The sequence below is a fragment of the Nasonia vitripennis genome, chromosome 1, assembly GCF_009193385.2.
Source record: "Nasonia vitripennis strain AsymCx chromosome 1, Nvit_psr_1.1, whole genome shotgun sequence".
Taxonomy (NCBI): Eukaryota; Metazoa; Arthropoda; class Insecta; order Hymenoptera; family Pteromalidae; genus Nasonia; species Nasonia vitripennis.
In genome coordinates this window covers 10,710,190-10,726,298 of record NC_045757.1, presented here as the reverse complement: position 1 = coordinate 10,726,298, position 16,109 = coordinate 10,710,190, and the positions used below count along the sequence as shown (strand labels likewise).

Here is a 16,109-nt window from a genome sequence, read left to right as displayed (position 1 = left end):
GGGAGAGGTGTGGAGGGACCAGCTGGGACGACAGCAGCAGCCGGCTGCTTAGCTGACCTACTGCCGTAACTGTCCTGCTCTGCAGTGTAGCGACTGCCGATGCTCCGGATGGATGCTCGCAAGTGATGCTGCAGTGGTGAACGCGCGCGCGCGCGTTTAGTTTAAAAAACTCGGGAGTTATGTGAGTGCGTGGAGCTTTGAGGGATTTACGCGGGATCCGAAAAGTGATGTACGAGCGTTGCTGCTCGCGTTGTTTGTCACCTTGAGTGCGTATACGAGATTCTTATGGTTTGCTCTTGTCTGTGCATGATGTACGATGCGCAAACGTGCATCACCATCCTCGTCGTCGTCGTCGGAGTTTGAAAGTACCGACCCTTTAACCAGCGGCGTTTCCTCCTCCGCGCATGCACATCGAGCTATGCGAGTACACCTATACAGATATAAACGAGAACGGTGCAGTGCATGTATATAACGCAGTGAGGGGAAACGCAGCGTGTGTCTGTGCGTGAGTGTGGGTAAGCATATGCGCGACGGAGGATAATTTACATGCGTTTGAATGGGGGATCAAGCGGATTTTTTGTCGGTCGACAGCGAGAAAGAGAGAGATAGAGACTCGTTAGGAATTCCGAGGTTTCAAGTTCAAGAGCCGCGAGCTTCTTTCGCTGACTCGGATGCTTTCAAAGTACGTTAACATCCGACCCGTTTCTCGAATCTGTAACGCGTAGGACGATTTATATAAAATCGCGACACTGCATTTGCATGTTGCATAAAACGATCGGCAAGCCGTAACGCTCGACCGTGTATCCCGTTCCAGTAGGCTGGAGCGAGAAGCACCGGGAGGAAAATATTCCATGCGCTCGGCAATAGCAAACTAACCGCTGCAGCAAGCCGTCTTCAAATCCACTAATGATTATACTCCTCGCCGTAGAAAGTCATTCTCCTTTGATCGAGCCGTACTGCTGCTGCGATTCGATTTTGCTCTTACCGCTACCGCTCTCTGCGAGAAAGCGACGATAGCGATTCCTTCTCTCTTCCTCTCCTTCTTCGAGAGCAGGTGCAGGACGCCACGTGCTCTCACCTGTCGCCTCCGCCTACCTTATACCTTCCCCCTCTCTCTCTCTCTCTCTCTCTCTCTCTCTCTCTCTCTCTCTCTCTCTCTCTCTCTTTCTCCATTGTGTCGTCGCGTACACGCGCGCGCGCGAATTCGAGGACACCGAGCAAGTTCTCCGTATGTTTATAATTTTTCTTTTCCAGTTCGAGTAATTGCCATCTCGAAGGTAGTTTTCCGGGGAAAGGGGGAGATGATTCGTACGGCCTGCTACTAATTTTGAAGAGCCGCAACGTGTACCGAGAGGCTACCTGATTAAAAATAGCTGTGCCGGAATCGCTTGAGGACTGCGGGCTAGCTGCGATTTTAAAAACCATCAATCACGGGACCTGTCTTGAGAAGCGTCTTTACGCAAAAAAATCAGTTTTCTTTGTTAAGATAATATGCGCGGGCTGAAAATAGAGGAAAGAGGTGGTGTCTATGAATATTTAAAAAAAAACGTTTTCTCTTCTGCATATAACTCACACGCGATGTAGTACAACAGTCGAGAGTGGATTTTTGTTCTTTTGAAATTGTATAAAAATTCTTTAAACAAAGCAACAACGCACCAATTTCTTCAGGATAAAACCCAAGGCATTCTTCTCTCCCAGCAATACCGCGAAGCCTAGCCGCTGCTGCAGCCAGCCCAATCCCGTACACAATATCGCGAAGATCCGGGACGATACGCGCGCAGCAATTTTAAAGTCTCGCGGCTCGTAAAACGTCCAGGAATTCAGCGCTCTCTCTCTCTCTCTCTCTCTCTCTCTCTCTCTCTCGGGTCTAAAAACAGCAAAGTCGCGTGCGCGCGGCCCGAAATCTGGTGAGCCGTGTACTATATAACAGCGTCGGGCCGGAAGAAACATTGGATGATGATGCCGCTGCACTCGATGGCGTAATCGAGAGATTGTGTGTGCGCCCAGTTGTTGTGTTGCGGACGGATGGGTTACTAGAACGCAGCAGTTAGGGCTTTCCGCGTATTTTTGGCTACGTCGCGTCATTTGGGTCTGCTGCGCGGAAATTCGGGAGTAATGGGAAATTTAATTTTGAAGTTGTAGCGTCATCGCTTATTTTCGGCTGAATGTGCTGATTTCGATGCCAGAGTGCAGCTTGGTGTGAAGTGTGCGTGTTGCATTGATAAGAGAAAACCACGAGAATCTGTGAACAATGAGTTTTGTTAACGAATTCATATTAGGATCGCCGGCATGAGTATCAGCTGATATCTTGTGAAACGCGTCTCGAAAGAAGACTCTGTATCATCGAGTGAAGAGGCTAGAAGACGCTATTATTCTTCGCAAAAACACCATCGAAGCTTCCTGAAGATATCATCGAGCGGATAATGGAGCGAATGAAGTGGAGAAGCGACGAGCCGCGCGTCCTCGTCGCTTCTCGAGCCGGCGTCAGTTCGGAGCTTGGATGAGCTCAGGCCAATCAGAATAAAGAGCGGCAAATCAGGATCGAAGAATCCCTCTAAAAGGAAACGAATAAATCCTCGTCGAAATGGGCCAGCAGTCGTCGAAAGGCGGGGGCCATAGCCAGGCACAGCTGCAGTTGCAGCGCGTCGCCGAGCAGAGGCGCGAATCCGCCAAGATGCGACTCGGCAGCTTCAAACGTGGAGGTATTGTTACAATAGATGCGGCTGTGTTGAATTTTCGGATCGATCAACCGGGATTTGCAACGAGAATTGCGGATTAGGATTATTTACTTATCGTATTTTTCTTAAACTGCGATGCCCCCTCCTCCTCCCCCCCGTTTTCGTTCGAACGACGGCTTGTTTGAGCTTCCCCTACGTAGCTGCAACGTAACGCATTTATTGCGGCTTTGGGAATATGAAGTTTTCACGGTTTCGGTCAAACGGTCTTATACATATAATACAATAAAGCCCTCGATGTTGCGCAACGCTCGAACACCTCAATAAATCAGAGCAGATGCCAATGCGAAAAGCCGCACGGTCCGCATCCTATGTACAATAAATTTTTCGGCATCGAAACACAGGCCTTCTCGTATAATGTCAAGTGCCATCAAGCACAGGCATAGGACTGCACTTGAACCAGCCTTCGACTGATTAGAGTATCCGGCGTGTATACATATACGTTGTCGGGGTCTCTTCCTCTCGTATACCTGCGCGCACATCGGATGTATTATATACGCGTAGGTGGGGGGGGGGGGGGAGCTTCACGAGGAAGGGCAAATTTGCGCACCCATTCCGATTTTGGAGGAAGCGCGTTCACGGCTGCTAATAGGGTTACACTTATAGATATAATGTATGCCGTTATTTATTGATAGAAAGAGACTGACTTGTGATTTTGCGTTAATTTCAGAGAGGCCAACAAGGAAGAACTGCATGGACGCACATCAGCCTAATAACAATCAACTCAACTCTAATTTGAACAGTGAGTATATCTATAGGCATAAAGGTGTCCGTGTGTATTATATGCGCACGCGTGAGTCTGCGTGCATGTGCGTTAATGTGGGCATACGTAACGGTGTTGCTGCGTTGCAGGCGAGTTTCCCTTTTGATAATGAGGCTCGCTGTGCGCGCTCGGTGCAGTTTGCCAAGTGGAGCAGAGTCGTCGTTATTGAATTATGCCGATTATTTTATTTTTCAACGGCTCGTTTGCTCACGTTCGTTAAACCTTCCAGTAATACCGATCGATCAAAAGCATTGTATTTTTATAAACGTTAAACAAAATATACAGGAGCGTCGTATTTCGTAGAAAATTTCGATTTTTAACGAATCAACGCGTTATTTTCGCAGTTTCTCTCGATTTACGGCCAGCATTAAACTCCGCGCGCGCGGGACGACAGCAGCGCGTAAACCGCCTATGAAAATTACTGCTTCCCCGCATAAACCGCCGCCGTCGTTATCACCGAATAAAACTCGCATCTATAGAGAAACGCGCGAACGCGGTGTAAAACCTCAGAAACGCATCTAACGCAGAAATTTGCATTTCGCCGCGTTATTAACCTTTGTCGCGCTGGGCGACGCTTTCTCCGCCGCGCACACTTTTATGGTTCGACGACAGAGCTAATAACGTTCGCGCCCGCGCGCGCGTTTCAAATTTCCCGATTCACACCGCGAGCGGATTTTACGGTTTCACTCGTTTGCGAGAGAGTCTCGAGTTTCCTACTCGCGCCGAATTCTTGGAAGGAAATTTTCTGTGCGTCTGATAATGCTTATGTGCATCGAGTATTGACTAATGTGTAATTTGGAGGTATGCGCTCACGGTGATTTGCAGTTTTTTTTGGCCCGAGTTGCCTTTCATTTTTGCGAAGATTCTTACGGATAGGTTGAGGACCTGATGCTGCGTCATAGGGAAAATTATGAAATTCGTAGTCCAACAATTTCTGAGAATCTTCAAAGTTTCTTCTAGCGATGTTCATGCACGTTTTGCGAGAAGCACCATTATAATTTTTACAGCAATCCCAAATGTGGTAAAACTCCGACTATAGACTAATACAAAAAATTCCCGTCGCAATGAACCTACCCACTCGATCCTCTCTCTCGCTAACAGAAAACTACCAAGATCGCCGCAATCACTGCCACCACCACCGTCATCCCTCGAAATCCCGAACATCGGTGTAAAATAAAATTCCCTCTAAGCACCCAACTGCACCGGTATACCTACACCCCCTCCTTCTCTTTCTGCCTCCGCCCCTCCTCCGAAGGGATTTACAACAGCTCGATCACTCTCGCCCGGCGTGGGTATACGCGCGGGCTATTAGCAAGTACTTACACGAGGACAGCCGACAATGCAGTACAACAGTCGAAATTTCCTCGTCGCCCGTCTCTGACGCCGCCGCCGCCGCTCACTGCGTATAGTGTTCCGCCGCTTCGGATTTTAACGGTACACTTACGCCGCTCGACGCTTTCCTTCCTCTATACGCCGCAGATGCTTTCGCACTTTTCACGAGGCAGGAGCTCTCGGGCGTTCCTACCTATCTATCTTCAGTTCGACAGTCTCTGTTTATCCGAGTGAGGTGTGTGACGTGATTTTTACTAGATAAACAGTGAAGTTTCCTTCTCTTGGATGTACATGCTCGATCATACGTACAAGTGCAGTAGTGTACGTAGTTTTGATTTTTACAAATCGAGATAGAAAGCCGAGGATTTCTCTCGCGTGTTTACATCCTGTTCTCTATTCAGTGTACAAGAAGTTGCCTCGCACGGCAGCAACAATAAGCCTCTGTTATTATTGTTACGCGCCATATCAGCAGGAGGAAGTGAACTGTGATTCGGGATTGCGCGAACATCATCAGCTTCGATCGAGCGCAACGAGTCTCGTCAACCTTCGAATTTTCAATTTTCACTCGGAGACTCACTTCTTTTCTCGTCCAAGTGCTGCTGACAGTGTCGAAAGTCTCTCAGATGCTGTAGCTGCGGTGAATTAATAATGCATAGGTATTATGTGTTTACACGCCCGATACGACTATAGCTTGATGTCTAGCGTGTCCGCTCGATCGCGACGCGGTTAAGAAAACTCGAGAAGATTTTGTCACCGGGTGCGTATATACGCCGCTGCAATTAGCGCCGGCGATACGCTTTTGGGCCTGACTGCGTTTCCTTAGATTTCGTTTTAGATATAGCTGGAAAAGCGACGCGCTTTTGCAACAGGTCTTTCGAATCAACGTACGAATCGCTCGTTACAAATTGTTTGTTTATTCGCGCGTAGGCTAGAAACGAGAGTCGGATTGGCTAATTTTGATTCTCGTCGCTACGGAGATACGAAGTATATGTTGGATGAGCAGTCGTGACGTTTGTTTAATATTTAGGTTAACTGCGTTAACTGAATATTCAGCGGTGCGTGCGAGGAAAAATCTCCAGAGCCGAAACTCCTGATTGTAGTGCAATTAGATTACATTAGATTAATCAATGCCAAACCCGTAATTAGGACAGCTGCGCTGTGTCTATACGCCAGTCATCCTCGAGTTTCTCTGAAACGATCGTTTACTTCGGCTGGACTCAAAGCGATCGGTTGTGTTAATAGGGAATATATCAAGACGATTATCCTCTCTTCGCGACCCAATAATTTTGCATCAGAATCAAGCGAATTTTCTTCTCGGCGCTTTTCTTCTCGATGTGACATCAGGCTTCTTCAGTCGTTGACTGCTGCACCTATATACGTCCCTACAAATTGAATTAACAGGTTAACGTCAAAAATATCGTAGGATGGACACATCAGTCATGGCAACCACGTTGTTTGTGGCCATCTTCGAAGGTGAGCAAAATATCTGAGAAAAAACTGCGATTCATTTTGAGACTTAAAGCTGTATGTTAATTTTGCTGAAACCATAACTTTTACTATATTACACCACATTCGCGCACATAAGCATCGGGGATTCATGGAAATGCAGGCCAGTCCTCTACCAGGAATCTCGCGTATAAGCTACGTTTCGTGGATCAGTTTTTATCATATTTGCTAACTCGGACATTCTTTTCGTTGCAGAGTCGAACCTCTCGTCAGTCCGAAAAGCGCCTAGCATCAAAAGTGTTCAGTCCAACGTCAACTCGAAGCAGAAAAACGCAACGACCAACAAAGGTGAGTCTACTTTAAATTAAAAATTATCGAAAAATTATAGCACCTAACTCTATGCATATGTATATGAGATGGATTTTTGGTACGTACGCAGAGAACTACGTAAATTAATTTAATCAAAATCATACCCGCGCAAAGTGCTCCGACACAAGTTACACACACACACGGTTGTAAACACTCCAGTCAACTACAGCCCTCTAACCCAAGTGCCATCGAATCGCGCAACTCGAGTGCTCGCGTAAGCCGCGCGTAAAATCAAACGGTACCGGCACTTCACTCGCATAAAGAAATCTCGCCTCGTGAAAAAAATCCTTCGCGTATGTATAGAAAAAAAAGACTCGCCAGTCTAATTAACCATCCATTACTCGTCCGCGTACACAGCAGGAAATTGACGTGTGTATGGAAGCAAATTGGCTCTTGATACAGGCGGTTTCGAGGAGGAAAAAGCGTGTGCAGAAACGAAATTCGTCGTCCTCGTTTCTTCGGGAGAGGATAGGCGAATGTATGGTTGCGTTAGTTTCCGCGCGCCCGAGAGAGTTTCTAATCTCGGCTGCGCCGACACGGATTGGGCTGCACGTGCGAGTGTGCTCTTGATGGAGAGCGATCGAAATCACCTAGTTACATTTTTTTTTTTTATTGTAAAGCGGCTTTTTGTGGATTTGACGCGCAACTCTAATTTATGAATAATTTACGATGCACTTTTCTGCATTTGTCTGTTCAACGTACGAATTTTATGAAAATCGTCGCGTCGTTCAATATGTTTATGTTTCAACGTATGTAATCTTATTATAATTATGACGATTGACTTACGCAACCCAAACAAAGCGCAAGGAAATTACGGGCTATTAATATTCTACGGCGACGCCTTGTCGTCATTCAATTGTAGTTTTGACGTCATTTTGACGTACGACGAATGCATTAAAAAACGATTAAAATTAATCTGCCAGCTCTGCTGATCGTTTCGTAAAATATACAAGCCATATTCGTCTAATTAACGCTTCCTATATCTCGCATTCAAAAAATGTCTCATATCTCGAAAACGCATCTCTCCTGAATCTTGCGAAAACCTCCCACACCCAGCCGTGCGCAATCACTATACTCCGCACCATCATCATACATATTCTCTCCGCAGAAATAGGGTATACACACCATCATCATCGCATCTGCAGCTCTCTAGGCTCGCAAAATAAACTGTTACACAGTCTCTCTATCTTGCTACGCACACATAGACACACACACTTATAGTAGACCTCTCGAGTCTAGGTCACGCACAGGCAGACGTGCGTAACGAAGCGCTCGGCCAAAACTACGAGTTGTAGCGGCAGCAGCCCAATATCTCTCTCAGCTCTGTTCGTTCACCGGAAGAGAAGAAAGCTGCAAGACTGAACTTTCACTGCACGCCGCTCGATGCCGGTTTCTATCACACAATTTTCCGATGAGACCGGACGAACGAAGGGAAAAATTCCGCACGCACGCGCGCGGGATCTCTCGTCGCAACACAGAGAACGTCACTTTTTTTGCCGCATATTCTATATATCGGCGCGGCTTTGACGTATTGAGCCGGACTGATAAGGCGGCAGTTTAGAAAGCGGTCGGTTCACTCTCGCGAAAAAGTCGAGCTTTTTCTTCGTTCGCCCGCAATACCGGCTCCTTCTTCTTTTTGAATATCGAGAATTATTCGAGAGAGAGAGAGAGAGAGAGAGAGAGAGAGAGAGAGAGAGAGAGAGAGAGAGAGCGGTCGCCGCGTCCGAGTGAAAATAGGAAAGCCGAGTTGAATTATATGCGCGCGCGAGAGAGCCGGTGATAATTGCGGGGCTGATCGACGAGAGCCGCGATTTATTACGGAGATTCGTATGTTACGCGCTTTGCGAATCGTTGCGCTTTCTTTTTAGCTCTTATTTGTACAACACCTGCTTCGCATAGGTTTATACGATATGGATAGGAACGATTTTACGACCATCGCGCTCTACATATTTTAATTAGCCGCGAATTATATTGAGTTATCAAGTTACAGCGGTGTGTAATTCGATATATCGGCAAACACCTGCGAGTAATCGTTGCGTATTGGTATAATCCCGAGGAGCAGGAAAGAAAATAATACGACGAGGTAGCCCACATCTTGACGTTCTGGCGGACCATTAAGCTTCCAAGACATTAATTCAAAGCGAAGCACAGGAGAGATAGATAGATAGAGAGAGAGAGAGAGAGAGAGAAAGAGAGAGAGAGAGAGAGAGAGAGAGAGAGAGAGAGAGAGAGAGAGAGAGAGAGAGAGAGCAGCTGGACTATGACACGGTCAACTCGTACCTCATGCTAATGGACCAACGAATCGCCGTAAATCAGGCAGCCGATGAATTGTAAATTTTAAAATAGTTCAAAATCGCGTGCGGAGTACTCGTACGTGCAGCAACGTCTTCCAGCTCATTTGGAACACACAAGAGAGTCGGAAAATTACAATGGCATTGAGCAAAGTTACATTTGAAGAAACTGTGATCATATCCGCGGTGTATAATAAAATCAGTTCATTGCGAAAATGTGTAAGTCACTGGAACAGTCGCTTCCTATCGTAAATTCTCCGCGAGGCGCGAGGCTGTGCGTATATAAGTCCACATAGCTCATGAAGGGCTAACAGATTTCGCGTCAACGGCTAAACGATTTATTGCGCCTTTTAAAATTCAATTTAGCGTTCGGCGGCATTGAGCTCTCTTCTGCTGGTATAATCCCGACGACCACACTCGTTTATTTTTCTCGGACACTCTCTGATCTCGACGTTGATAATATACAAGATTAATAGTAGACGATGATTTATCACACCGGATTCGGAATATTTTCGTTCTTCCGTCGAAATAAACATCGATGCAAATAGGCGGCTTGTTACTTCAAAACAAATGACCCCAAGCAAAAGCGACAAAAGCGTTGAAAAGTCCCTTGAAAATAGACGTCATCAGACACCCAACAAAAGTTCACCACTGCACGAATGCCGCGCATCCACTCGGTCTGGCGCAGACGATCAGCCGAGAAAAATCAAATCAAATCCCAATCGTGCAAGCCCAGGGCCTCGAACTCATCGCACACACACACACACACACACACACACACACATGTATACACAGTCACGCACACCACTCTTTCCCACTACTCGCCGCAGCGAAGGAGGCGCGGAGAGCGGAGCGAGGGCAGCCGGCCAGAGAGTTGCAAGCCGAGGAAGGGAAGCAAAGCAAACGCGGCTCGCCAAGGTGAAGCGGCTCTACTACGACTATACGCGCTAATTCAGTAGTAGTACCAAGACGGCAGTAGTGCCGGCGAGTAGCGCAATTTTCGGCCGGCTCTCTCGCTCTCTCGAGCCATCTGCGGAGGCGATCGCGCACAGCCCTGGAATTTTTCGCGCCTTATACACTATATTGCTCACACTGCGCGCGCGGCTTTTCTGTGTCGCGAGAGCAGAGGGGAGAAATGAGCAGCGAGTTTGCAATAGTCGCAAAAAGTGCGCGAAATAGATGCGGCGAGATGCTGCTCGCGTAGAGGTATCGCTTTTCGGACATGCGGCGAGAGTCTAGGAGCTGCGGTGTGATAGTGCGATGGGGAGAGTAGAGCGGGAAAATGAAGCGCAAGTCGAAACGCGGCCACAGGGCGAGGTTCAAGCATGGAAAAAGTAAGCCAGAGTGCGTGATTTCTGTGTGTATGTGTGTGTCTTTGAATATCGATTAACCGGTGCTCTTCGTTTTTTCTCAGTTGCAGATCGCAACACCGCCAACAACAACAACAACAACAACAATCGGCCTACCACGAACAACAGCGCGAGCACCTCGCCGCTGCCCGCCAACAACAAGGAGCAGAGCAACGGGCCGACGACGATCCTCAACAACAACAACCACCACCTCCACCACCATCACCACCTGAACAACCACAACCACGTGCATCAGAGCAGCGCGCCGACGTCGCGAGTAGCCACACCGACGGTCGAACTCAACAGTCAGAAGCTGCTCGTCGACACCAGGGAACAGGAGATACAAACCGATCTCCAGCTGATTGTCCAGGATAAAACGGAGAAAGACTTGCTCGACGGCAAGCAGGAGGATTGGTTCAAGAAGGCAGAAGACACGGTTCAGGCGCTCGCGATTACCGTGCAGTACTTCACGCATCAGGTGAGTGCTGCGGAGGAAGTGCTGTGTATTTCACGTCAGAACAGACGCCTACGGGATTGTTCACGAGGTTATTTCTCGCGTAGCCGCCAAATTGGCGAAAATAACTTTTGCTACTCTTGTTGGGAATTAAGCTTGATTTATCGATTAGAAAAGTATCCGGCCGCTCTGTGATCACCCATTATTGAGCGCGATGAATTTGGAGCTGATCTTGCGCAAGCGATTCATTAAATCATGGAATATCTGTCTTTGGTAGTCTCGGATTAATCAACTCATTAAGTTGCGCGACTCGCGACCGCCTTCCGTATAGTGGACTGTCGAGCGAGCATTATTCAATTGGGGTCAATCGTGCTGCCGCTCCTCGCTACTTTTTTTCGACAAAAAAAATCGTTCCAGTGATACAATTTAACCAGAACGCATCGTTTTCGAATATGCAGCTCGAGGACGTCTCGGAAAGCAGGATCCGCAAAGACTTGGACAAAGTGAAGACCGAGTGGCTGTCGGCGCGCTCCGAACTCGAGGAGCTGCGAGTACGTAAGGCGAGCATCTTGGATGCGCTCAGTCAGGAACGAGAGGAGCACCTGCAGGCCATCGAGAGCTTGCGCGAAGACTGTAAGTCGAAATTCATCTTTCAACGTCTTCCTATTCTCTGCCGTCGACGCCTCGGCTCTTCCGCTGCGGAAGTCGAACGAGACGTTGCATATAACGACAGAAGTATCGAGGCGGAAGATTTTATTTCGGGACAATTGCGTCGATTGACGCGCGTCATTTCGTAAAACGTCTCGGCTGAATGGAGGGTTCGCCGTTGCGTGTAATTTAGAATCGGTTTTGATTCAGACGGGCCGTTTCGTAAAGGCGTGCACGCCTCGAATTCCGGGTTCAATGAAATCGCGTCTATAGCCCGTTTGTTTTGGCACTCGAGCGCCTCGAATAGACGCGTGGGCTCTTATCCGAGCGCACTCGAGAGGATCCAAGTTCTAGAGCCTCTTGAGCGTCGCGTTAGGAAATCGTATATTAGACGCGCTTATATATGATAGAAAATCAAAACAAATTGCTCGAGCCGTGTCGGAACTTGGTGTTTTAATTTCTTTTTTACCCGGCGCTGTAACGAGGGGACCAATAAAATCGCAGAAAAGCGGGCGTTTTATTGACGTGAAATATCCACGATGGCCTACATCTCGCTATCCGTATTTCTGGAGCTTATTTACGCGAAGCCCGAAGCGCGACGCTTTTTTAAAAATAGTGGAGCGCTCAAGGCTACGCGCCGTTATGGAGACTTTACGCTGAGACGGATTTTCCTCTTCTCGGTATGGTTTGTTTGCGCTAGTATTACTTTCAATCACTATCATAGATGTATAGACATTTTTAAGCAGCATCACGGTCTAGATGAACACACTTCCTACTTACAATTCAAATTCCAAGTCAGTACGATTCAGCGCTGTGTATATATAAGATGAGCACGAGGAAAAAAAACTGACATCTCGCTAACGAATCCGACTCTCCAAAACGCTAATCCGATCCGAGTTCGCTCGTCTCGAGAGCAACAAAAAGTAAATGAAAGCGCCGCTCGACAAGTGTCTCGTGCCGGCACGTTCGATTTACATGCTAATAGCGTGTCGCTGCGCCGCGTGTCTGCGCGGACACTGCCAAATATTCGGCGTGCGATTGTTCGTCGCCGAGGCTCTGACCCTGAAGAGCAACGACGTGCTCGTGCCAAGTGTCGGCGCTTTTCTTTTCGATGGGTCGGCGAGATTGCCGCTGCGGTGAAATTTCGGATGGAATCGCAAGGGACTTGTCGCGATGAATCGACGGTGACTTGGTGGTAATTTTTGGCAGTGGGAGTGTTCTAGTCAGTATAATTGAAATCAACGTTATTGATCTTCTTTTTCATCGCACATTCATTGAACTAAACGCACATAGTACTTTTCAAGTTGAAATTAAATCTTATCTGTTTATTGTTCCCCGACAGTGGAGCGCGAGTTGGCCGAACGCTCATCCCTGGAACAGTCCTATATAGAAGAGCGCCATCGCGTCGAAACTCTCCAGGACTCTCTCCAAGAGAAGGAACGCGAGCAGCGTCTCGCCTTGGAACGTCTTAACTCGGAGCACGAACTCGAACTAGCCCATGCGCGTACCGTTGCAGCTCAGACACAAGAGCAAGGTGCCCTTTTGGCCGAAGTCGAATCGCTTCGCACTGTCCTCGAGATACGTAGCCAGGAGAACTCCCAGTTGAGGTCCGAGGTTGATATTCTCAGGCGAGAACTCGACGACAAGGAAGCACTGAAACTCAGGTGCGAGAGTCTTGAGGCTCGCTGCGAAGATCTCAAGGCTCAGTTGCAAAGCAAGGAGTCAATCGAAAGACAACTTGCGCAGGATAAGGAGGTAAGTTTTTTCGAGATTTAATTTTTCGTTGCTATTTGATTTAAAAAATAACAAATCAGAATATTTACTTTATGTTCAACTAATACTTTTTTTTTACTGTTGTACCGTTGTTATAGTAGATTCCAAACGGTAATTTATACAATTTTATTTCAATTTGGCAGGTATTGATGGGTTCGATACACCAGATGTCGAAGCAAAATAAGCGGCTCTCGCAGAGAAACGAGGAGCTACTCTGGAGGTTACGTCAGAAAAGCGAGGTCGTAAGCGTTCTGACAAATCAGTTGACTCCCCAGTCCCAGAGGCTATCCAAGTCTCTTGGGCCTGAACACACAGACCATGCTGCCAACGACTCAAATTGCTCACAAAAGTCTCAAGAGGTATGTTGCGTTCAGTTTGTAATTTATAATTATTATCATACTTCAATAATTTTGAAACCTACTTCGTGTAGGTTGTTATTAATCGGTTGTTCAAAAACTAAAACATGTACATATGTTTTTATTTGATTTGCAGCAACAGTCCTGTTCGATGGTGAAATACATGGTAGAAAAGGGTGACTCGGTGTCTTGGACACTAGATATAACAGAGAGTATGGACAGTACGATAAACAGCAGCGCGGCGAGTTGCACCAAAACCCCGAGCCCTTCAGCACGGCGTTTCTCCAACACCAGCCACCACGAAAGCAATGGTGGCAGCAACGGCACCTTTGTCTCCCGCCAGAGTTCGCTCAGGCTTTCGATGCCCAGGCGAACGACTATGACTGCCGGTCGTACGCGATCCAACAGCGTGTCTGTCGCCGAGTCTTCGGCTAACGCAAGCACCAATGATGAGCCGGTCTGGAGCCCGTCCTACCAGTCGACACCTCTGCAACGCCGCAGGAATGTAACCAGCGAATCGCCGCAATCCTGGGTAAATGTCGTTTAAGAGACAGCGTTGTTTGCGAGCTTTTTCTTGAGTCGTCGTGAATCGTCACACTGTGCATATTATGGAGAAATGAGACTTGCTCATTTCCATTAAAAAAATTTTTTTATTCCGTTTTTTCTGCAAGAGTATTATTATCTTATAAGTTTATTTTTGCATGTAGTTTTTAAGGCGAGTATAGGTTTTTTATTCTTACGAGAATGTGAAATCCACCAGTTCAATCAAAAAAGATCGTTGAAAGATCTTTTGAAGAAAAAATATTTGATATTTATATTTTAATCGTTACGTAGTGCCCGATGTTTCACATTCTCTGGCCGTACGCTGTGTTTGTAATAAAGCTGTAAATCTGTTTCCTCGAATAAATGTATAGTTTATATATTATTTTATTCGTTTTTTTTATTTTATTTATTATTATTATTATTTTTTTTTTTTTCTACTTCCTGACTATTTCTGTTTTTAATTATTATCAAACTCATAATAACAGTTCATTCAAGTCAAGAAGAATGAAAGTGAACCACCTGAAATTCAAAAGAAAATGAATAGTCTCATTTTAAACACCTCTATAGCCGCCATCACTCATCGAATTTAGCATCGACATAATAGAACTGCACACGAACTAATGTATGCATCCGAAAACAAAATCCTTGTAACTTAAATCATTTTCTGCTATTCCTTACAGAACACTTATCAAAACACTGACGTCTCAACGTAAAACAAAAAAAAATCCATATCTTGATTTGTTTGGGACGTTGCAGTCGCTGACGAACACTGTCACGGAAACGATGTGTACGAGTACGAGCAACGCCGAGGCCGGCAACAACGTTATCAGCAATAGCAGCAACACAAAAGTCGTGGCGCTGGAAGTATCAACGACCGATGAGGACGAGGAGGAAGACGAAGAGGAAGAGGTCGTAGGACAGCGACCGCAGGAGGCTGGTGGCGAAGCAATGATCTCCGAGGAGACGTCTGCCTCCTCGAGCAGCGAGGATGATGAGTCCTCGGTGAGCAGCAGTGACATTCCTTGACTGCCGAAGATGACAATTACGACGACGCACAGATGGTGTAGCGCTAAGAAAGCTACGAAGCCTCCGACTAGCGCTACTATACTCGAGAATTGCTGTGGCGGCTACGAGTATTAGTTCTCTCATTATTACTTTCGTTACGTTGCGTTTCTTTTCTGTAAATATTTATTGTAACTGGATTTGTGAGATGCGCGAAATAAGAATGTTCGGATTTATCTTATAGATAGGAATTAAGTTTATATAAATATATTTCTTTTTGTACAAATATCACAAGAAAGGAAGTCTAAAACGCTATTGTATTGTCGTGTTAGAATCTCTGTTTCTATAAGATGACTATTGCATCGAGTTCATTTAATGTTTCATTCTTTTTTTTTATTGGGCTGTTTGGTGCTGCTCACTAGAATTGCGAGAGTAATCACACACAAGACACACAAGTTTATAACCCCAAGTTTTATAGAGATTACGATAAATAGGCTTGCGCTGCAAATGAACACAAATTTTGCTGAATCGATAAAAACGATCAGAGATTCGCTGAGATCGAATGTATGGACACACAAGTACACACAGTTTTTATAAGGAAAAATACATACATTTAAAAAAAATGTAAAGCAGCCTTTTTTGGGCAACTAGAGCAACCTCAGCCTACAAACTACTGTCACTGTCGAAGCTCGAGAAGCTCATGCACTGTTTTTAATCTTCTACCCTTATAATTACTATGTATATACATTTCTCTATCAATTGCCCAATACATACAGCAAAACAGTACAGGAGCGTCTGTTCGCCCAAAAGTGCATATATATTAGTTATCAATCCACTAGTACGAAATACATTTGAAGTAAACAACCAAGCTGAGAAAACAAAAGTATTTCACCTATTGCTAACGGCATCCAGAACACGTGAGATTCATGAGGAAAAAAGTATATTATTAGCTGAAATGCGATTCTTTGGCGAAATAAATGTATTATATATTATATACTGGTGTAAAAATTTGTGTCACCATTCCTAATTTTATCTCCTGTCCACAAAA

At 46.1% G+C, this 16,109-nt stretch overlaps 1 protein-coding gene across 9 annotated transcripts in view; it reads left to right on the top strand.

Moving 5' to 3' along the window:
- Positions 1-16,053, top strand: part of LOC100678324 (general transcriptional corepressor trfA) — a 42,750-nt gene extending 26,697 nt beyond the window's left edge. For 6 of the 9 annotated variants that reach the window (XM_031926487.2, XM_031926490.2, XM_031926497.2 and 3 more), the window contains exons 11-18: positions 3,406-3,477; positions 6,532-6,624; positions 10,351-10,763; positions 11,198-11,372; positions 12,730-13,142; positions 13,304-13,519; positions 13,653-14,048; positions 14,816-16,053. In XM_031926487.2, coding sequence (XP_031782347.1) covers positions 3,406-3,477; positions 6,532-6,624; positions 10,351-10,763; positions 11,198-11,372; positions 12,730-13,142; positions 13,304-13,519; positions 13,653-14,048; positions 14,816-15,085 — 2,048 coding nt within the window. In that variant the 3' untranslated portion in view covers positions 15,086-16,053. Of the gene's footprint in view, positions 1-3,405; positions 3,478-6,531; positions 6,625-10,350; positions 10,764-11,197; positions 11,373-12,729; positions 13,143-13,303; positions 13,520-13,652; positions 14,049-14,739 lie in introns of all 9 variants that reach the window. The other 3 variants (XM_032599642.1, XM_031926505.2, XM_031926509.2) reach the window with 2 other exon arrangements.
- Positions 16,054-16,109: the final 56 nt, after the last annotated feature.